The following is a 23,522-nucleotide window of genomic DNA, read 5'->3' on the forward strand; positions in this document are numbered from 1 at the left end:
TTTAACTGTAATTTAACATTGTCATAATATATTCACCTGAACAGAAAAATTTCTAAATATTTAGAAAATAAAAATGACAATACTTTCTCAATAAAAGTGTATCACTCATTTATAGATTAGGCATGAAATGCTCATCCTCTCTATCCAAAGGATGAAGATCCCTATATATAATATATTTTGACTGACCTTATGTCAATAGTTTTGAACATTATCAATTAACTCCCTCTCGTGGTCTTTTAAAACATTACAAATTGGCTTATCAAGCCAGTGATCTTGAAAATTAAAATTAACAAATAAATTAAAACATTTGGATGAGAAGAATGATTCATTTATTCATTTATTTTATTTTCATTGATAATGCATGTCCTATAATTATCTGTTTTGAGAGATGAGGAACACTTATACTATAGATGGACTGTACATGCTTACAGTTTTATTATGCGTCCCACTCAGTTGTTCCAAATTACCTTCACAATATAATCCACAATGAACTATATTTTGTGGAAAGCTCTTATTTGCAAATATGTGCACCCTTTTTATGCATTCATTAAATTGGCTTGACAGAAATCAGCAGTATAACTCGTGCTCATCCCTCTACACGTCACGGTTGTCGTAGCTGGTGAAATGAGACACCGCGCTCGCGCTTCCTGGTGTGTGTTCATGATGGGGGAGTGTGTGGGGAAGTAGCAGCATCTTCTGGGAACTTTGATTGCGCACTGCGAGCTCAAGGTAAGATATCAAGTGAACTTTACTGTACCGTCTATGTTAAACGAAAATATCCGACTTAACTGAGTTACAAACTGCCAAGTCTCTTAGAATTTATTGCAGTTGATTTGAGAACTGCCTGTTTTCCCAGGGACTCTCAAGCAGACTGGAGTGAAATACTGTGTGGGCGGTGTGCGAGTTTATATGACCGGTGCATGATGAATGTTTTGAGAGTTTTGATATTTTATAAGTTATAGCAAGTTGTTTTTATTTCAGTCCTCTAATAATTAATAGTAAATTGAAATATTTATTCAATACTTTTTGGCAACACTTTATTTTGCAGTGTCCTTGTTACACGTTACATGTACTTACTTGTAGTAACAGGAAATTATGCATAATTGCAAGCAACTTACAGTAAACCAATCCCTAACCCTAAAGTACGTGTTGTCAATTAATCATCCAGTGCTTATTTATGCGATTACAACAAGAGACACTGAAATATTTATTAATACATGCTTTTTGGTAACACTTTATTTTACAGTGTCATTGTTACACATGTTACATATACTTACTAAAGTAGTAACAATAAATTATGCATATTTACAATCAACTAACCATAAACCAAACCTGAACCCTAACCATATAATATGTGTTGTTAATTAATATTACTCAGTACTTATTTGTGCAATTACACTGTAACAAGGTAACCTAAATATAAAGGGTTACACTTTATTTTAAGGTGTTAGTATGACAGTGTAATTATACATTTAAGTACCGAATAATAATAATTAACTGCATGTACTTACTATAAGTTTAGGATTAAGGTGAGGGTGAGGGTTTGGTTTAGGGTTAATTGCCTGAAATTATGCATAATTTCTAGTTATTACTACAGTAACTACATGTAACATGCAATAATGACACTGTAACTTTTTAGATTTATAGTACAAATTTATTTAGCCTAAAACTTATAATGGTGGCATCATATGGTGCAGTGATGGTATTAAATGACAATATATATATTTAGATATATTTCATGGTACTGACTTATTTGTAAATTATATTTACATGACTTTAAAGAATACCAGAAACATATGGTACCATTGTACCATGTACAAACTTTACCATACTAGTACACTGGTACTTTAGTTTCAAGAACAAATAATGGAGTATATTCATACTGTTGTTCACTGTTTTGTTTTTGTTCAGTGATTCAGTTCAGTTCCCACAGGAGATGCTTTAAAAGTTCTCAGCAGTGAAGAAAAACAACCGAAGTGGAGAAATGGCAGGTGACAAAACTGCATCTGAGGATGTTTACTCCTCCAGAGTCATCAGGGTGGTTTTCTTGGCACTGCTGCTTGACTTGCTGGGTTTCACATTAATACTTCCCCTGCTCCCTTCCATCTTGGACCACTACAGTCAAACTGGGGTGAGAAAGGTTATCATTTGGATTTATTGTTGTTATAAAATTTCAAAATGTGTTTGACTGGCTCTTTATTCAAAAAGAAATGCTGCTGTATTTTGACCTGGATTAGTCATGCATGTAACTATTGACTGTGTGATGCATTCCAGTCATGACATGTTCCCCCTACTTATGAGTTTTGAAGAAAGGATATACAAAGCATTTCCAGTACAAAAGTCAGCAATGATTATGAATGAATACTGAATGAATGAAATTTATAATATTGAATAGTTTAGTTAAAGAGACAAGCCTGTGGAAAGCCTCCAAGATCAGAGCTGTTCTTTCTCATTAAATGAAGCTAACAATGGCTTCATTCATGTTTTCATGTAGCGTGCTCTCATTGAACTATTCCAATGAATGTGTTACATGTAGCATTTGTTACTCGGTTACATTTTCCCTACTGCATGAGGGAAAAGCAGCATTTGAATAGTAACATAATAATGTGGACTGCAAATAATGATTGTCTTATTCAGTATTTTTTTTCCCAGTACAAATATTTAACATTCTTAAATCAAGATATGTTCACTTGAAAAGCAAAATGACTTTTTTCTAAAGAATTAGGTGATATATATATATATATACATATAGGTGATACATTTTAATAACAATATCTGTCAGTGGGTGATGAAAAAAACATTTTAAATGGGGAAAAAAAATTCTTACCATACTGAAGTATTTTTCATGTTTTAAGCACAAATTCACATAATTTTGATTTAAAAAAAGGCTTAATATCTTAAGTCATTTTCCTTCTCAAGTAAATGCATCTTGATTTAATATTTTTTTTTAGATATTTGTAAGGAAAAACAAGACAAAATGCTAAGAGAATCATTGCAGTGTGTATAAAAATAGCTTTCACCTATGATTTTGATGTCATAATCTCTGTCTGCGTCACTTTTTTCCTGTGTATTCTACAGGACAGCGTGTATCAGTCATTACAGAGCATCGTGGACTGGTTCAGAGGGGCAGTTGGAGTTCCTATGGAAACAAAATATAACAGTGTTCTTTTTGGAGGTAACATAATTACTCTGACTGATATTGAGGGCTTCTTTAAATGCAGCACATAATTCGAACTGATCTTTTGTATTGAGGGCATGCACATTGATTATCTTCTTCTCTGGTGTCTTAGGTCTGATAGGCTCTCTTTACTCTTTGCTACAATTTCTATCATCACCCATTACTGGGGCTCTTTCAGATGATTATGGAAGAAAACCACTGCTCCTGTTAACAACTGTAAGTATAGACCATACTGACAAAATAAGATCAAATAGGGCAGGGATTCCCAAACCTTTTTGTAAGTCAAACCCCTTTGACCTAAAATATTTTTTTAGATTTTAAGTTAATATTTCAATAATTTAACAACACATTCACATGATCACAGTTCTTGTGTTGGTTAATAGTCTCATGACATAAAGGTAAACAAATAAAATAAATGTGTTTATTACCTTTAATGTCGTCGCTCTGTTATTTGAAAAAGTAACTCCGATTGTTTGTTGTAAATTTAAAAGTAATGTGTTACTTTACTAGTTACTTGGAAAAAGTAATCTGATTGTGTAACTTGCGCTACTTGTAATGCATTACCCCCAAAATTGGTCAATGCCTTTTCTAGACCAGTAGATTTGAGTAACATTCTCCTTGATTTTCAGGTAGGTCTCATAGTGTCCTACATTCTGTGGGCAATTTCTCACAGTTTTACAGTTTTTCTGCTGTCTCGAGTGGTGGGAGGCATTTGTAAAGGTAATGTCAGCTTGTGCACTGCTGTTGTGGCAGACCTGCCTTGCCCTAAAGCAAGAAACAAGGGAATGGTGAGTTACGGTCATTAACATCATTAATTGATGTTTTCAGGACAAATTTGACATTTTAACCTTTTAACTTTAACTTTTGAGTGACTTGAGGATTCATTAGGTTTGTTTTCTTCTGTTGTCAGGCAATGATTGGTGTTGCTTTCTCCTTGGGATTCACATTTGGTCCATTAATGGGAGCATACTTTGCTCTGAGACTCAAAGACGCTGAGGTGTTTTATCAAGGCCCTGCCATGCTGGCTGTCCTTTTTTCTTTAGCGGACCTACTTTTTATTTTCTTGATGCTGCCAGAGACTTTACAAAAGGTCAGCAATGTGACAAAACTTTTAATAATTAGTTATAATTTAGTGACTAAAATAATGGTTGGGATATGTAATGCCACTTAAAGGGTTAGTTCACCCAAAAATGAAAATTATCACAGAATTTACTCACCCTCAAGCCATCCTAGGTGTATATGACCTTCTTCTTTCACTCTTCTGTCAGAATTGACGTACAGAAGCCAGTGAGTCTAGTTTATAAAGTTATAAATATGGATATATATATGGACAAAAACACGTTGTTTCACTTCAGAAGGCCTTTATTAAACCCCTGGAGCCGTATGGATTACTTTTATGATGGATGGATGTGCTTTTTTGGGCTTCAAATTCTTGGTTACTATTCATTCCCATTATAAAACTTGGAAGAGCCAGAATATTTGACTGAAAGAAGAAAGTTATATACACCTAGGATGGCTTGAGGGTGAGTAAATAATGGGATCATTTTCATTTTGGGGTGAATTATCCCTTTAAGGTACATTGTAATAATATAATGTAACTATATAATTCTCAGTGAACTCATTATTCAAATGAGCTTTAATATTTACAGTAACATTTAAAGTTGAGAATGGACTGAAATGGAAATTCATCCGATCTGTTTTCTGATCTTATTGATCATATTGCCAACTATTCATCAATGCATGTTTCATTTTAAAAATTTTAATCAAAAAGATTTTCAGTGAAATGCTGGATTTCTCCAATCATTTAGTCTGCTTAAACCCCGCCCCTTTCTTATAGTCGACTGCAAACTTGCATTCAGATCTGCCTCCATCCAATCAACTATACAATACAACCAAGTCCCCTCTCATTTTTTAATACATTTCACTCAATTGTACGTCTCAATATGATAGAAAAGATCTGGTGCTACTTCCATTACATCACAACCTTAATTGTGATCACTTCCTGAATAGACTCCAACTTCGTTTTAAATTTTAATTGTTCATAGCATTGTCTTTAATTATAAGTGTAATGAATGCTTTTTCAGGGGGCATCGAAATCTTCAGGTATTCAACAATCAGGAGATCTTCTTCACCCTGTTGCACTTTTCAGTTTCACTGCGGTCACAAGAACAGAGAATCCACCATCTGAACAAAGTGAGAGCATAAATTTTCACCGAACCTAGAAGCCTTCAACATGACCAGGTTGAATAATGAATGAACTGTCATTTTAATTTCTTTTCACTATAGAAATGCAAAATCTTAAGGTGCTTGGACTGGTTTACTTTGCATATCTATTTCTCTTCTCTGGGTTGGAATTCACCTTGAGTTTTCTGACACATCAGCGCTTCCAGTTTTCCAGGTACAGCCTGAATCTATAGCTAACACAACATTGCTCAATGTCACAACTTCTAACAACTTCAGCAAAACGGCTACAAAGGCCGTGATTACTGCTGCTACACATCAAACAACATTTAAAGAAAAGTGTAACATTATAAAGCATGCCATTGTCTTCAACAGATAAACCATCCGTTGCAAATCTAACTAATCGATTTTGAGTTCAGGGCACGACTTAAACTATGAGAAGTGACTCAAGAAGTTGAGAAAAACAGCCTGTGGGTTTATTTGTATGTAGGCATTAGGAACCAGGAAGTTTTGGAGAATTTATTATATATCATAAACAACCAAAATAGGGAAAGTGAACAAAGGTCAAAAAAAAGTATAGCTGCCCCTAGGATATGATTTCAATATACCAATGTACTTTTGCAAAGTCTGAGATATGTTTTGCTTAATCGGAACCGTGACATACTGATATCATTGTGTGTGTATCATTGAGCAGCTGAACCCTATGGTCTGCCTTCTTCTGTTGTAGCATGCAGCAGGGGAAGATGTTCTTTTTCATTGGCATTACCATGGCAGTGATCCAGGGCGGATATGCCCGCAGGATCAAACCAGGTCATCAGATCCAGACTTGTTCGCGTGGTAAACTCTTTCATGCATTACTGGATCACAAGTCAATTAAACTTTTCTTTTGCAGTTTTCTTGGAACTCTGAATATGATTTAATAATTAACTACTCAAAGGCTTGCACATTGTGACTACATATTTGTTTGCAATATCTGTATTTCAGGCAATTATATCACTTATACCAGCCTTCTTGCTCATTGGAATAGCATGGAATTTGACACTACTCTATTCAGGCTTATTTTTGTACTCTTTTGGTAAGCAATTTGGCATCAATTCTGTCAGTATACAAATGCATTATTATTATTATCATCCAAATAAAAATGTGCTTGCATTTTTTGCATTAGTTTTTCAATCTGTAATAATTAATGTATTTATTTTTGCAGCTGCTGCTATAGTTGTTCCATGCCTTTCAACACAAGTGTCTGAACATGGTGGGTTTTTTTTTTTTTTTTTTTTTTTTTTTTTTTGAGTGCCTTAAGATTAATTTTCATAAAGTTATCCATTCTGTAGCTTTTTTGAGAGAACATTACTTAAAAGGATTGTTCACCAAAAAATGAAAATGTACTTTTTTCATCTGTGGTGCACAGAAGAAGATACTTTTTTTAAAAGTGGTGGTGACCAGTTTTGGTTCCCATCGACTTCCATTGTATAGACAGAAAACACTGAGACAAAATATCTTCTTCTATGTTCAACAGAAGAAAAAAAAATATCACTCAGGATTGTAACAACATGATTTTTTATTTCTTGAGTGAACTGTCCTTCTAATAATGATTGTAATGATCTCTCACAGTTAGTTTGAATGTGTGATGGTGTTAATGATGTCTGTGTCAATGTCTTAGGCTCAGCCAGTCAGAAGGGAACAGTAATGGGAATCCTTCGGAGTCTTGGAGCTTTAGCTCGAGCACTAGGCCCTATTGTGGCTTCTTCAGGTAAACAAATAAAAAAATAATACTTTTTTCATGTGTACACTGAATGTAACCCTAAACATAACTTACAATTGCAATGAAATGTCTCTTTCAGTTACTGTATATATTTTATATACCAGTCTGTACCTTTGTTTTTTGCAGCTCTCAGAAAATCATAACATTATTATTTTTTTTTTTTCAGTGTACTGGTTGGCTGGAGCAGAATTATGCTTTATACTCAGTTCAGTGTTCTTTATAGTCCCTCTGATTTTACTGAGCCAGCTGAAGAGACAGAAGGAGGAGTAAGATCATGAGTTTTAGGATGTCTCCAGACCTCTTTTTCCTTGATGAAAGCCTTAAAGCCCACTAAAGAATGTTCCTCTTATAGTGTTTACAACGAAAAACAATACAATGTACTTGTAACACTTATGAAAAATGTGTTTACATTTCCGTTAAAATAACAAAGACTGTAAATAGTAAAACAATATTTCATGAATGTATTTTTTACAACACAGAGGTCAACAGATATGCATATGTTTGTCTGTTAGTGCCACAGTTTTATAATGACAATTCTATAAATATTTCACACACACACACACACACATTTGTTTTTGTGAATTTTGGGGATATTCCATAGGCGTAATGGTTTTTATACAGTTCAACGCGTATTTTCTATCGTCTTACACCTAAACCTACCCATCACAGGAAATTGTGCACATTTTTACTTTCTCAGAAAAACTAATTCTGTATGATTTATAAGCCTTTTGAAAAATGGGGACACGGAGAAATGTCTTCATAAGTCACCCTCTCCTTGTAATACCTGTCATACCCATGCCATTATACAAATTTGTGTCCTGATATGTCACAAATACACACACACACACACGTATACTCATAAAACAAATAAAGATGATTATTGTCAACTATTCATTTATCTTTATTTTTGTATTAATTTGCACAGTATACGCATGCCATTAAGGATGTTTTTTTCCTTAGGTTTACTAAGAAAATGTTTACCGTTAGATAAAACTAGCAGAACAAAACAGTTTTACAGCATAAACTAGTCTAAATATATTTTCACTTATATAATAACAGGTTATCAACCAATTTATCTGCTGAATATCACACATCATTCACAACATGTGTTGAGTAATGTCGTATAATCGGAACACCCTTCAAAATAAAAGTTCCCGCACCGATTGAGCTTGTTGTCAACTTTGAGTTTAATCTTTAATTATTTGGCCTACCAGTTTTACATCTGAACCGACCGGACTGCGTCTTTTTTAAAATGGAGTTTGTTAAAGGCCGGAAGGTATGAAAGATTTTACTATTTGTTGGTTTTCCCTGTAGTTTATCATCATCATGACTGTGTTTACATTAGCTTAGATGTCTAGCTATCCTAGAAATCCCATATGGCTGGTGAACCCGACACAGAAGAGCTGCTGAAAGCTGTCGACAGCTAAACATGCGTCTCAATCTATCATATTATTTGACATGTAAGCAGTAGCTCACGTTTGAATCAAAGTTTGCATGATGTTCACTGTACTATAGCTGACTGCTAACCGATCCAGTCCATCTCCATTACAACTCATGCAAAATCCTTATATATGTTTACCGATGCACAGATAAAATAATAAACGTCCGTTTGTAGCTAGCATAAACCTTATTTTTAACCGTCTGGCCCTGAAAGTGACTTTGATTGAGTGGATTATTATGACATTGTACTGTTTACTGAGTGGTGTTTTCTCTTTAATTTCGGTTTGCTGCGTCATTATTTGTCATTTAGACATGGATTCAGCATCGTTTGTTTAAACGCATATCTGTGCTCTACATACAGTGATTGGTTATTATTTTATTAAATCAGCTTCATTTCAGCTCGTGCATGTTGTCGTATCACCCGTCTGTTCTTTGAACCTGTCTCTGTACTCGCAGATAATGAAGGCTGGAATTTTGGATCCTCTGAAGTTGTTTGATTCATAGCCTTCCACGGCCAGACAAAATGGAGGATCATTTTAAAAGGTAAATATAAGTGATTATGTAACATCTGATTTATTAACAACATGTACATATTCTTTTTTTTCCAAATAAGCGCATTTAGTGCCCCCAAAAGACTATTGGGAAACTTCAAGTGTATTTTCATTGCATAATATAACAAACCATCAAATAAAGTGCTTTCCCAAACGTGATAGACACTTACTTCATTTTCCACTTGACATGCAGGGGGGGAAACAACATCATGTAGTGGCCACAAGTTCTGTTTTCCCTTCATTTTGGGTATAATCTATTCACAAATTAACTAAATTAAAACAAGGGGATTAATTTGTACAACATGACAATGAGTCTAAAACATGGTCATGAATTTGTGGAAATCTATTCTTAAAGGGTTATTGACCGATGAAAAGTGTCTACATCTACATGAGTCCTGAATAGGGACCCAATTGGATCCCATTAAAATCCTGTAGAAATTATATGTATTGTCTTATAAGACAATTCTCACAGAATCCTATAGGAATCTTTTAGGACAAGACATAAATATCCTATAAGACAGTTCCTAATGGAATCCTATAGGAAATGTTCCAAAATATGATAGAAAATCCAGTACAGATTTCTTACTGAAATCCTTTAGGATTTTTTGACAAGGGTCACCCAAAAAAGAATTTTTTTGTCATTAATTACTCACCCTCATGTCGTCCCAAACCCGTAAGACCTTCGTTCATCTTCGGAACACAAATTAAGATATTTTTGATGAAATCCGAGGGTTTCTGAATTCTCAAAAACAAAACAAAAATAACGACTTTATTCAACAATATGAACTGTTGTCATACTGAGCCGAAGATTTCCCTCAGATTTCATCAAAAATGAATGAAGGTGTTACGGGTTTGGGACGTCATGAGGGTGAGTAGCCTACTTAATGAAAGAAATTTAATTTTTGGGTGAACTAACCCTTTAATGCATGGCCATGATATGGCTGACTGGGCTGTTTTTGAAATGCTTAAGTTTACACAGTTCCTGTCAAAGTAACCACAGGTGTAGTTCATAACTTTAAAGGGTTAGTTCACCCATTTCATCATAAAATTAATCCATATGAATTATGTGTTTTTTGTTGTTGTTCATTATATAAAGTGATCGTATCTTTTCACAAGACTTGAATTAAACTGCCTCGATTATGGTTTCATTTTACAATGTCTTTATTTCCTTTTTGGATATTTGTACATTTTGGTTAACTGGACTTTCAATGGAGGGACAGAAACATCTCAGGTTTCATTACAAATATCTTAATTTGTGATTCGAAGATTAACCAAAGTCTTATGGGTTTGGAACAGCATGAGGGTGACTGATGAAAGAATTTTTATTTTTGAGTGAACTAACCTTTTAACTATGAATGTTTTAACATTTAACAGCAAGAACGTGTCACAATATTTCATGTCTTCATGAACAGTATATCATTTGCTTTAATTGCATTTTGGGGCCACTTAACATCACATTGCAGTGGAGCACTATCAGAATCTGAACTGGTTTTGACTAGTATGATTTTCGTTTTATTTTATTGTACACAGAACTCCATCTAAAAACAACACGTGCCAGTCGTCACCTGAGGACTGGTTTAAGAGAAGGCAGAGATCAGTAGACAATCAGTATGACGTGGCACCAAGGATGCATGGCTTCAACAGCAGCTTTCACACCAACAAGAGCGCTGATCTCAAAACCCGCAGTGGTTTGAAAGATGGCTCAAACAAGCAAACTGGAAAGGTCTGATTCTAGTATGGCCATTTGGATGATTTGCATCTTTATGCTGTTGCGCATTTAAAAGCCTAATAACATTTTTCGATATTTCAGATGTTGAAGGACAACCGAGCTGAGCCTTCCCCTCAGGACAAAAGAATCAGCAGGAGATCAGACAGAGGTGCTAATTCCTTTCAAGAAGCGTAATGATAACAATTTACTGATTAAATCATAATCAAACGATTTGTTTCTGTTTCAGGTTACAAAGGGTCCAAACCTTCCCTAAACCCTGCTGACAGAGCCAAATTGGGCATTACATGTAGCACGTTTGAAATGAAACTTGCCGATTTCCCTGAATTGGGTGATATCACACCAGGCAACCATACAGCAGCTTCCCTGCACCAGGAACCAACAGTATGTGCTAGTGCAGTCATGCCAGCAGAGCGTCAGAGTTCACCAGTACTCATTTGTAAGGTAACTTTCATAGATGATGGTTTGAGCCAAAGAACACATTGTTCTGTTCAAGTACCAGCTGTTTATTAACATGCGCTGCCTTTACGGCCTCACTGAAACTTGTTTTTATTAGAATGTACCGAAAAGAAGAACCAAGTCTGCACAGCAAGTCCCGTCCAGTGGAAAGTGTGATATTTCAGTAGCTATCACAGCAGGTAAAGATGTGCTAACATGCATGCATGAGAAATCAAAATGGACCCTGTTTATTTTCTTAGTCACCAAGAAATCAATATTGACAATTCTTATTTTTTTTGGGAATGTTGCAGAATGTATTATAAATTATTTATCTGTGCACATCTTTTTTTTTTTTTTTTTAAGTTATGTGCCCTTGTTATTTTTAATCAAAGTAACCCCTCCCACTTGCAGTGACATCTCTTCTCTGATGACGTGTTTCTGGTGCGAGGGCTCACATGAGATCACAGCAATTTCAAACCACAAAAATCTAATGACCCAATCAATTTTCTGATGGACAAAATCAAGTCCCAAACTTTTTTTCTTGTTCGATAAGCCATTTCAATATATATACAACAATAGGGGGAAAAAAACATCGGAACTTCCGTTTCGTGCCAACTTTAATAATACACTTCTTCCCTTTTCTTATTTTGCACAATTCATCAGTTTATGGTATTTCAAGGAAAATAAATAAATTGAATAAATGTTTAATTTTACTGAGAAATGCATCATATTTCAGAAAATGGGTTGTGCATCTTTTTAAATTAGATTGTTAAAATTCAATATTAAAGCAATTAAATGGTATCATATTCTGCAAAATCCAATCTGATTTAGATCAGGATAGTGCAGTATCCAATCCTACTGGATCTTCAGCTCAATCCTGGGCAAACATTGCCTCTCAGCCTCCCAGAGTCATCCAGAAAAGCCCCAAAGCCAACACATCTTCTCAGGTAAACCACTGCACTGTCCATCCGCATTTTGAGCATGTACTATATAAAATAGATACACAATTTTCACCATTTTCTTTGTCTAGGAGGATTTATCCGCACAACCAGAGCAGAAAACAGAGAAGAAGAGGAGAAAGAAAAAGAAAAAATCCAAAACGGCATCTGAGAACACAGAGGAACTAGAGGAACATCTGATACAGCAGGAGCCACCGAAGTTTGAGGTAAAATCTGTTGATTTATGTCTCTTCATGCATGAAATTAGATTTGAGAAGTTTCATGTTTAAGTTGTTACTTGGAAAAAAAATGGTGTTTCATTATTGTTAACTAAAACTATTAAATCATTTTTAAAACCATTTTTTTGAAATAAAGTTGAAATTAAATACTAATATTAGATGATGCCTTGCCTTGGGAGCTAACTGAAATAAGTTCAAGATGACATAATAAATAATTAATACTAAAACATAAATTATTTAAATGTATATAGAAATGTATTTAAAAAAAAAAATGTCAAAAGCACAAAAAACTGAAACTAAAATATAAATGATCTGAAAGTACTATAATAGTATATAAATGATGCTAAAATAACTGGTATAAATTTTAGAAGCGGTTTTAGAAGCTTTTTATATGATAATATTTATTTTAAATTTTAATTGTTGAAATATAACTTTATATTTTCTTATGTTTGATTGTTAACCTACATTAGAAGTATAATGGTGATTTATCTAAGTGTTGTTTTTGTAGGATGAAGAGGAGTTTCCAGACCTGTCGCTTGCATTTGTGAGTTTTTTTTCTTTTGGCCTGAGCACATCCTGATGTCATATAAAATGTTTGAATATCAAAGACTGAAATATGCACTTGTTTTTTTTTGTATCATCTGTAATTATATTGATTCAGGAACTCAAAGGACATTCAGTAGCACAAAAAGAGGGATTGTCTCTACACCCAGAGATAAAACACAAAGCCACTTCACCTACTTCTGCCTCCATTGACACTAAGAAAACACAGGTTAGTGTATTTTTCCAGTGCAATATTTAAAACCCTATCAAAACAAAACACTCCGTCCATCATATATAAAGGTTCACACTAGGGCTGTCAAACGATTAATCGCGATTAATCGCATACAAAATAAAAGTTTGAGTTTGCCTAATATATGTGTGAGTACTGTGTGTAATTATTATGTATATATAAATAAAAACACATCCATGTATAAATTTGAGAAATATTTACAAGTATATGTATTTATTTATATTTTTATGTAATTTATATTATATATAAATAAAAATATGTTGTACATAAATAAGATATTTCTCTTAAATATATACATTAATTTGTGTGTATTTATATATACATAACAATTAAACACAGTACTCACACATATATTAGGCAAACTCAAACTTTTATTTTGTATGCGATTAATCGTTTGACAGCCCTAGTTCACACTTAAATCTAAATGAACTTTTGAAATCAATCAATTTTTCTGAAAAACGAGATGGTTGCACTTTGTAATTGATTCTTATCCCATCTTATCTCATCAGACTAGTCAGAAAAAGTCAAAAGTTCCTGTACAGCTTGACCTTGGAAACATGCTGGCAGTTCTTGAGCGGAAGCAACAGTCTCAAAAATCCAAACAAGATCAGCGACCAGTAACACTTTCAGGTAAAAGTGGATACACTGGTTAGTTTAATGCATTTAAAGGGATACTTTAACAAAAAAAAATTAAATTCTGTCATCGTTTAATCATTTCATCATGTTGTTGCAAACCCATTAGACCTTTGTTCATCTTCAAAACACAAATACACATATTTTTAATGAAATCTGAGAGATTTCTGTCTCTCTTTTGAAAGTCTGTTCGCCCAAAACACTGACTGTTCAAAATAGTTCATAAAGAGAACGTAAAAGTAATCTAAATGAATCGAGCGGTTTAATCCAAGTCTTCTGAAGAGATCTGAGGAGATCACTGTACATTAAAGGTACAATATGTAATAATTTTGGCCGCTAGAGGTCGGTAGAAGCCTATTCAAAACAAAGGCGTAGCTTGATGACATAAAGTTTTGAGAGCAGAATCTTGGGACATGTGGTGAAGCAGAGCAGGACCGAGTGTTGTGGGAGCTGAACGAGGCCACTGGAGCGATTGCGCAACACGCCTCACAAGCAGCGGAACTTTTATTCCGCTTTTCCGGTCATGAGTATGAGGTAACGCAGCTCTGTTTATCATATTAGATACATTTGAGAGTGTTGAAAATTACGTTATAACGTTACTCTGTGCGTTCGCTCGGTGGCTGCTGTGAGATACTGTTACACACTGCAGTAAGATAGATTAATTTTAGAATATCATATTAAATATTGGATGGCTTGTGTTGATAAATGGCATGCATTTAATTTTAAAACGTATTGTATGATGGAGAAAATTGTGTATTACTGTTAATACAAATAATTATGTCTATTAAAACGTGTAATATATTAAAGCGTCTTTGGTGTTTCCATGGTTTCTACTAAATGAAACGAGGGTTAGCGTGGGTATGATGCAATTGACAGGCGACTCCTCACACGTCCCGGAGCCTTGGTTAAAATTGCAATTTTCTCACAATTTACAAATAGTTGGAAACATTTGGGATATTGTAAGTACTCAAGTGAACAAAATATATAACACTGGCCTAGTGGTTTTTGGATATTTTACTGCAAAAATATTACATATTGTACCTTTAAGGGTGTAACGGTACACAGAAGTCATGGTTTGGTACATACCTCGGTTTTGGGGTCATGGTTCGATACGAGTTTTGTACAAGAGGAAAAAGCAACAAATGCTATGTTTCTTTTCATTTATTTGGAACAGATGGTAGTGCAAATTACAGTTTGTTCCACATAGTGGCATTTAGTCCCCCTGATTTACAGTAGTTGGTACAGTACAGCCTCCTTTAGATTGACCAATGCTGCACAGTAAAATCCAATGGCTGTGTTTTGCGTAGCCTACCTGTCATTTTCTTTGCACATCAGAGTTCGTAGTAGTAGTAGTAGTAGTGAGACTTCCATGACACACATTGCCACAATGCCAAATGATTTGTCTCTTAAAGGTCCCGTTTTCGTGTTTTTTTTTTTTTTGAAGCTTTGATTGTGTTTATAGTGTGCAATATAACATGTGTTCATGTTTTGCGTGTAAAAAAACACAGTATTTTTCACATAATATACTTATCTGTATACCGCTGTTTCCACTGTCATAAAAACGGGCTGATGACTTCCTTGCTCTATGAAGTCCCTCCTTCAGAAATACGTAACGAGTTCTGATTGTGCCAGCGGTTCCTGTGTTGTGATTCGACAGCAGTTTAGCGCATCTTGCCCGGAAAGGTCGCGCCTCTTACCATAACGTGGAGATGCATGCGCTCAGTGTTATTGTAAACATGTCTTTAATTTTACCCTATCAATTTGAGCTGGAATCAGACCCGGTGATTGGACTGCGGGATGAAAATAACAGCGTTTCGACGACATGGCGACAAACACACTCTACAAACGCAACTCTTGTGTATTCCTGTGGGTGGAGGTTAGTCAAAAAACTGTTTTAGTGACGTCATTAAAGAAGGAAGTAGAGGGATGTAGTCCAAACTGGCCGTTCGATGTAGGCGACTTCTGTTAAATAAAATATCTCGCTTGGCATTGAACTTTGAGCTTTAAAATTTTACAGATTTTATTTATACTCTAACAACAACATTACACACTAACTAAAGTTTGAAACATGGGATCACGAAGAACGGGACCTTTAACAGTGGAAACAACTGTCATTTATGGTCATACAGATAAGAGTAAGACTTCATTCAAAACATATCTAAAAACAAAACATTGTGCTTTTATAAAATAAAGAAAACAAACAGGATTCTGCTTTCTGCCATCCCGGTTTCCTTTCCGTGAAGTTTGTGGAGCGGCATGAGCGCGTCACAAAAATGAATCGAAACTCAGCATATAGGCTACTAGCAAGCTCTTGCGTGCCATCTGAACTCGTCATTCTTATTTTGGGTTGGTGCATAGATCATCTCTTCTTCTGCTGCTGCTCTTTTAGCTGTTGTGGCGGTTAGCAAACAGCGTTGCATTACCACGAGCACCCCCTTCTGGATTGGAGTGTGGATCGCCTGTGACTGACTGTATTCGTCATCTGACTGTATGCATCAAACCAGGACGTCCGTACCATGACTGTTCTGGATGAATACATATACCGTTACACCCCTACTTAACATGATAAACATTTAATTTGATTTTATTCACCATATAAACATTGATAAGTAAACAAACAAAGGCTCAACCGTACTTGCTGGACAGGCAAGAACAAACCTCATTGGGAAACCTCATTCAATATACTTGAATTAAACCGCTCAATTCATATACATTACTTTTCTGTTCTCTTTAGGAACATTTTGAAGCTTCAGAGTTTTGGATGAATAGACTTTCAATGGAGGGACAGAAATCTCTCAGATTTAATTAAAAATAATGAATTAGGTGTACTTTACTTGTGTTTTGAAGATGAACAAAAGTCATGCAGGTTTGGAACCACATGAGTGTGAATAAATGACCGAATTTTTATTCTTTAACAAACTAACCCTTTAAACTCTTAGTAGAACACCATGATGTAAGTCACCATGTCTAATATTACAAATAATATTACCGGTGTGTTAGTTGGAGGAGCTCTACCTGTAGTCCACAAAGAAACTTCTGTTCAGAAAAAGCCATGGCAGCAAGAGAAAACACCACACAATCCGCTGGACTCCACTTGTCCCTTAGTGAAGAAGGGAAAACAGCGAGAAGTTCCCAAGGCGAAAAAACCAACACCACTCAAAAGAGTGAGTCCAGTGTCCATTTAAAGGTGCAGTGTGTAATTTCTGTGCCATTGGTGTTATCAAACAGAATATCCATTTATATTTGATGCTGCTATTAGTGTAGAAATTACACACACCTTTTAACATTTTTATTTTATTTTTTTCTTGTGAATTTTGAGTCAGCATTCATTAAATTTTTGATCAGCATTCTAAAAGATGTTTTGCATTTTGAACAACTGAGGTCATTCTTCGGGAGAGAGAGGAGAGGAAACAGAACCGCCTGCTGGAGGAGAGAGACCCGGTCCGAGTGGCCACTGAAGCTGCTGAAAAGGAAACTAGTAATAGTGAGAATCCTTCTGATACAAGCCTACCTGACAATGACCAACATCTTCACACAAGTATGAACACGCACTGTAATATTATCATCGCATAAGTGATCATTGTAGACGATTACTGAGGTTGCTCAGAATATGAAATGTTTTAGTGTTGTCTTGCTTGGTCTCATTAGTGTTCTTGCAATATGTGAAATGAAGATGTTCACGATCTGTATCAGATATAGATGAAAACCCTGAACTCGTTGGTACTGAGGAGTCAGAGTGTGACCAGCCTGGTTCGCCATCTGATCACAAGCTGGATGATGGTGTGTCACAGAATGCAACACTAAAATCCTGGAATCCCAGTTCCAATCCCAATCTTCCCAAAATCCACAGCAGGAAGTTCAGAGAGTAAGAAAATCAATGTTATGTTTTTGTTTTGGCTTTAGTTTTGTTTCTCAAAGATATGCAAATTGTTCACAAAAACACTAGTAGACATGATGAAATTAATGTCTGGGTCCTGAAATTCACTTCTTTTCAAGTGAAGCAAGAAAATAAATTTAGTAATAATTCTTATTATTAATAATATTAACTTGTAGTAAACATATTTTTCTTCTAATTCTACAGCTACTGCAACCAAGTGCTTAGCAAAGATGTAGATGAATGTGTGAGCAGCTTACTGAAGGAGCTGGTGAGGTTTCAGGATCGTCTTTATCAGAAAGACCCCATGAAGGCCAGGATGAAGCGCAGGCTGGTCATGGGCCTACGAGAGGTGCTGAAACACCTCAAACTCAGGAAGGTCAAGTGCGTTATCATCTCGCCCAACTGTGAACGTATTCAGTCCAAAGGTAGCGTGAACTTAGAGCACAAACTTACGTTTTGATTCATGTTGCAGCTGTAATTGTTGTTGATGGATGGCCTGTTGTATTAATGTAGGAGGTCTAGATGAGGCTCTTCACACTATCATTGACACATGCCGGGATCAAGGTATCCCATTTGTGTTTGCCTTGTCGAGAAAGGCACTGGGCCGCTGTGTTAATAAAGCCGTTCCCGTCAGCTTGGTGGGCATTTTTAACTACGATGGCGCACAAGTAAGTACCAGAACTTTCTGGTTGTAGTTGTGGTAAATATTGTTGACTCTTGTAAAGAATCTTGAGTGGCATTACTGTAAAATAAGTCATTATACTTAAAGGGATAGTTCACCCAAAAATGAAAATTATCCCATGATTTACTCACCCTCAAGCTATCCTTGATGTATATGACTATGTTCTTTCAGACGAACACAATCTGAGTTATATTAAAAAATATTAAAAAGCCTTTCTCTTCCAAGCTTTATAATTAGTAGTGAATGGCATTTCTGATTTTGAAGTCCAAAAACGTGCATCCATCCTTCATAAAATTAATCCATACGACTCCAGGGGGTTAATAAAATGGGTTTTGTAAGAAAAATATCCATATTTAAAACTTTATAAACTAAAATAACTAGCTTATGACTGACGTCCTATGCAAATTGAGGTACGGCGGAAGAGTAACCCCTGACCCGACGCATGACATATTGACCGATGCGGAAGTGCAGAGGATAGAGCAAAACAAAACAATGGTCATGAATTAGAAGTCTAAAACAAGGAATTTTAAAGAGAAATGTTAGAGGATTTCAATATAAGAGAAGAGGAGCTTGTGTTTGTTGCACAGCCCTATTTGTTTGAACCGCTTTGAGGCGTCTAAGCTTATGCTACTCCTACATCCTACGTCATACATCGCGTCAACGGTTACTTTTTTGGCGTAAGTCGACTTGCGCAGGCCGTCTGCCGGAAGCTAGTTATTTTAGTTTATAAAGTGTTAAATATGGATAATTTTCTTATGAAAACCCATTGTTTTGCTTCAAAAGGCCTTTATTAACCCCCTGGAGTCATATGGATTAATTTTATGATGGATAGATGCATGTTTTTGGACTTCAAAATCAGGAGAGCCATTCACTACCATTATAAAGCTTGGAAGAGCAAGGATATATTTTAATAAAACTCTGATTGAAAGAAGCTAGTCATACAAATCATGGGATAAATCATGGGATAATTTTTATTTTGGGGTGAACTATCCCTTTAACTGATTGTATTGATTTAGTGAATTTTGCTGATTCCTGTACATGTAATTATTTCATGGCCACAGGACCATTATCACAAAATGATTGAGTTATCAGCCGAGGCCAGGAAGGCCTATGAGGTGATGATTGAAAATCTGGAGGCAGAATCACAGGAACAGCAGGAGGATCTACAGGAGGAGCTACAGGAGGTGGAGCCGTCTGGAAAACCTTCTGGAACAGAAGAGCCAGAGTACAGTACGTCCTAATTAAAAACCTAAAAATAGTGTGAATTTATTGCTTTTGCGTGCAATACTGCGGTTTCATTATTCTTTTAGTTGACTACTCTGTTAAGCTACTCTTAACTGTTAAATATGTAAATGTGTAACTTACTTGCTTTGTTTATAGGTATGCCGGCCATGAATAGCCCCAAGAGTTTTTGAAATTATATTAGTGATTGATGATATGTGTACAGATATTGTGTAAGAGCTACACAAAATGGATGAAATCAGATGAAATTATTTTACACAATGTGTGCTCAAAGTTCACTAAAATGAGAACAGAAAATGTGAATTATCTGGAATTGACACATTTCTTACTAAAAAGGGCCATAGTCGAAATTAAAGTGCTATATCCTATATATGTTTTGGAGGTCTCCTACACAGGGGCGTAGGCAGGGTTTTCTAATCACAGAGGTCCCAAATTTGAGCTATATGGGGATTGGGGGGAATTTTTCTCTGATCTACATATGTGCATTTCAAGACTTTTGAAGGCCAAAAAGATTGGATAACAACATCTTTAAAACCATGTCAGTGAGCAGTAGATTTTTTGTCAATACCTGCTCTCTAATAGGCATATTTTCAATTCAAAATTTCAAATTCAAAACATTTCTAATCTAAAACAGCTGTGGAATATGAGATTAGTTTAGCTACTTATCATCTCGCAATTTATGACAGGTAACTGAAGCTCTGCACTGTTCGCACTCAGCAGCTACTGTAAACATAAAGCCTGCCTACTTTTGATTTGATTGGTCATCTCAAATATTTTGACATTGACGAGCGGTGACAGACCGCTGAAGCAGCTCAGATGAGAAGATCTTGGTGCTGTGCAATATCCTTGCAGCAGTAGAGTTATTACTATATTAGGTAATTATTTCACAACTTTTATTATATACACCTTGGAAAAATACAGAGGTCCGGACCTAGATGACCTCGTAGCTGGCTAATTCAGTCTCTCTAAACCCCTCCTTGCTGCGAGCCTGTTCTGCTCTGATTGGTCAGACGGTCCAGTCTGTTGTGATTGGTCTACTGTTTACAGCGAGTGTCAGAAACAAAACGTCCATTACCATATCTGGATTTCACCTGCGGAGGCTTCCTCAGTGCTTGATACACAGTGAAACGAACAGTAACAATGGAGTCGGTTTTACCGCATCAATATTCTTTTTAGTAGTTCTGTTCAGAAAGGACACATTAAATTGATCAAAAGTGACAGTAAAGGCATTTATAATATTGCAAAAGATTTCTGGAATGGAATCAGTAAAAAAGTATCACTGTTTCCACAAAAATATTAAGTAATGATGCTGAAAATTCAGCTTTGCCTCACAGGAATAAATTACATGATAAAATATATTACAATAAAAACATTTTTTGTAAATTGTAAAAATATTTCACAATTTTACTGTTCTTACTTTATTTTTGATAATTTTTTGTCTTGCTGAGCATAAGAGACTACTTTCCAAAACAAAAAAAATCTTACCAACGCCAAACATTTGAGCAGTAATGTTTGTTTGATCTGTAAAGAAGGATCACTTCTGTTAAATGGTCAAGTGGGTGGAGTTGTAAGCTGATACTCGCATAATAGCCAAATATTGACTCATCAGCCTGAGTTTTTATGAAAGGACTTTTCATTAAAGGTGCTACAGAGGATGTTTTGTTTTATACATTTTTGCAATATTACTTGAAACTGTCTTTACTAACTGATAAAAGACTATTTATTAGGTGCACTGAAAGGAATAACATTAATATACATCATCTGTGCATGAGGTAGGGCCTTAAAAACATCAGCCAATCGTTTACGCGATCATCGCGTAAACGATTGGCCCTCCGGCTTGTCAATCACTGCCGTGACGTTCCTTGTGAGAGACGTGCACGGCTGCGTGCTCCAGTAGTGTTGTCAAAAGTACCGACTTCGATACCTATCGGTACTGAAATTTTAAAAACGTGACGCTTTGAGCGCTGTTGAGCGGATTCGTAAACATCTCTGATTGGCCATTGACACGCTCATCGGATATGCCTGTGATTGGCTACAATGATCAACGAATCCACTCAACAGCGCTCAAAGCGTCACATTTTTTAAATTTCAGTACCGACTAGGTACCGAAGTCGGTACTTTTGACAACACTATGCTCCAGTAACTTTCCACACTCCACAGGTGACGCATGCAATGTTTTTGTCAGGAGACAGGAGTAAGAACTGCAGATTATGAGTTACCTGCGGTGAGTCCGACATAATGAATCCACTAACACGACACAGTGAATGCCGGTGGTAAACACTCTTGTTCCAATACTCGTGCACGAGTTTTGGGAGGCGTTCCCTCAAAATGAGTTGTGAAGTAGGGGGGTTGTTCTTACGCATGCGCTCATTTCAAAAACTCAGTAACAGTCTTTGGTTTCTCAGTCGACGAAAAGATCCTCTGTAGCACCTTTTAAAGTTCTAATCATTTTACATATTTTGATGTAAAAACTTAAGAATTATTTGCTGACTGCATTTTGATTCACCCATTTGTTTTAATCTGTTCTTTTCTCAGTTAAAATCTGGAAGAAAATGCTTGAGAAAGATTACAACCACCCTTTCCTGGATTTCGAGGACCAGTTTTCATCCATTTCTATTGGTTCAGAACAGCTGCTGGATGACCATGAAGGAAGTTGATGGAAGTGCATACAGTAGACAAATGAGTCAAATGTTTTTGTTAGTTTGTAGTGTCGAGGCCATGCTTCTGTGACGCCGGAAACAGATCACTACAGTGTTTCCAACCCCGCGTGAGCCTCTAGCACCTTGTGAGATATGTCAGGAATAGCTTGAAATACCAAATGTGCCTGTCTAAGAGGATTTTATTAAAAAATGTAAACATATTTTCCTGTGACCTGGAATGGTGTATTAAATCAAGAGGCAGTATAGCTGAGAATAGCGAACAGCCCTTGACTACATATTTTCTTATAGATATCACATACTTAGTTTGATGTTTCCAGTCAGAATGGTGAATATTTTTGCAAATAGCTAATATCCCTGTATTTCTATTAAAATTAGTGTAATAGTTTGATAAAATCATAGGAACAATCTGAACCACTTAATTTATGTACATGTTTACATTTGTAAATCAAATGTATTTTCCTTCTCATGTTGAATGCACAATTATACTGATCATGACCACTGTGTTTGCAGCCCACGTATCGTGACTATTAGCAGGGTGCTGTTTAATTCTGAAGGCTCATAAGCAAATGATTGTTACGACCGTGAACTGTTGGTAGGATATACCTCTCCCTCCTAGAACTTATTAAACATCACTTACCTAAATCATAGTCTCCACTTTTAATTTATAACTCTCCTCTGGCTGTTCCTCAACACTAGCTAATCCATTAATACTGAGTCCTTGAGGTAGTTCTCCTTAAATGTTTCAGTGTGAGTTTAGCTCTATGTCTTTATGCTACCGGTTGCAGTTAATAGGGAATGTGTGTGTTATGCAGTTGTGTAGTAGTCTGTGGTTCATGGCATATTCGTGCAGCATAGAGCTAACAATTCACAACTTCACTTAGTAGTAACAAATTATTTTTTCGCATATAAACCTTTTGCCCTGCTTCTGTGTAGATTCAGAATATTGACTTTGGGACCAAAACAACTTTGTGATTGTGAAGGTTTTAGAGTATTTGCAATAAATTCATTGCAATAAATGATCTTGTTGTGTCAGAAATGCCCTTGTCTTTGGTATACCATTATATATTTAGTAGAAATCAGAAATGTATGTGTAGTGCTTAAAAGGTTGGTTCACCCAAATATGAAAATTCTATCATTTATGATTGTTAATCATAAAAACCTAAGGTTTGTGTCTGTCCATTC

The 23,522-nt window shown here is 35.7% G+C and overlaps 2 protein-coding genes across 3 annotated transcripts; both read left to right on the forward strand.

The window, feature by feature from the left end:
• The first annotated feature begins 578 nt into the window (after positions 1–578).
• mfsd10 (major facilitator superfamily domain containing 10) lies at positions 579–8,013 on the forward strand. Its single transcript, XM_048189360.1, is given in 14 exon segments — positions 579–729; positions 1,912–2,131; positions 3,079–3,175; positions 3,291–3,394; positions 3,808–3,966; positions 4,089–4,268; positions 5,263–5,371; positions 5,465–5,576; positions 6,087–6,186; positions 6,188–6,196; positions 6,344–6,434; positions 6,564–6,611; positions 7,020–7,109; positions 7,288–8,013. Coding segments are annotated over 13 exon segments (1,350 nt in total). The 5' UTR covers positions 579–729; positions 1,912–1,984; the 3' UTR covers positions 7,392–8,013.
• A 226-nt stretch (positions 8,014–8,239) lies between these two features.
• LOC125267582 (selenocysteine insertion sequence-binding protein 2-like) lies at positions 8,240–23,359 on the forward strand. Of its 2 annotated transcripts, none has more exons than XM_048189357.1 (18): positions 8,240–8,397; positions 9,018–9,104; positions 10,643–10,835; positions 10,923–10,989; positions 11,068–11,282; positions 11,395–11,476; positions 12,108–12,223; positions 12,307–12,441; positions 12,962–12,997; positions 13,115–13,225; positions 13,756–13,876; positions 16,880–17,043; positions 17,261–17,417; positions 17,573–17,744; positions 17,961–18,181; positions 18,270–18,424; positions 19,500–19,668; positions 22,216–23,359. In XM_048189357.1, the coding sequence occupies exons 2-18, from the start codon at positions 9,085–9,087 to the stop codon at positions 22,335–22,337; spliced, it is 2,256 nt and encodes a 751-aa protein (XP_048045314.1). In that variant the 5' UTR covers positions 8,240–8,397; positions 9,018–9,084; the 3' UTR covers positions 22,338–23,359. The 2 variants fall into 2 exon arrangements, with proteins under 2 accessions (XP_048045314.1, XP_048045315.1); XM_048189358.1 differs by lacking the exon at positions 8,240–8,397 and adding an exon at positions 8,437–8,581.
• Positions 23,360–23,522: the final 163 nt, after the last annotated feature.

This window comes from Megalobrama amblycephala, linkage group LG4 (genome assembly GCF_018812025.1).
Source record: "Megalobrama amblycephala isolate DHTTF-2021 linkage group LG4, ASM1881202v1, whole genome shotgun sequence".
Taxonomy (NCBI): Eukaryota; Metazoa; Chordata; class Actinopteri; order Cypriniformes; family Xenocyprididae; genus Megalobrama; species Megalobrama amblycephala.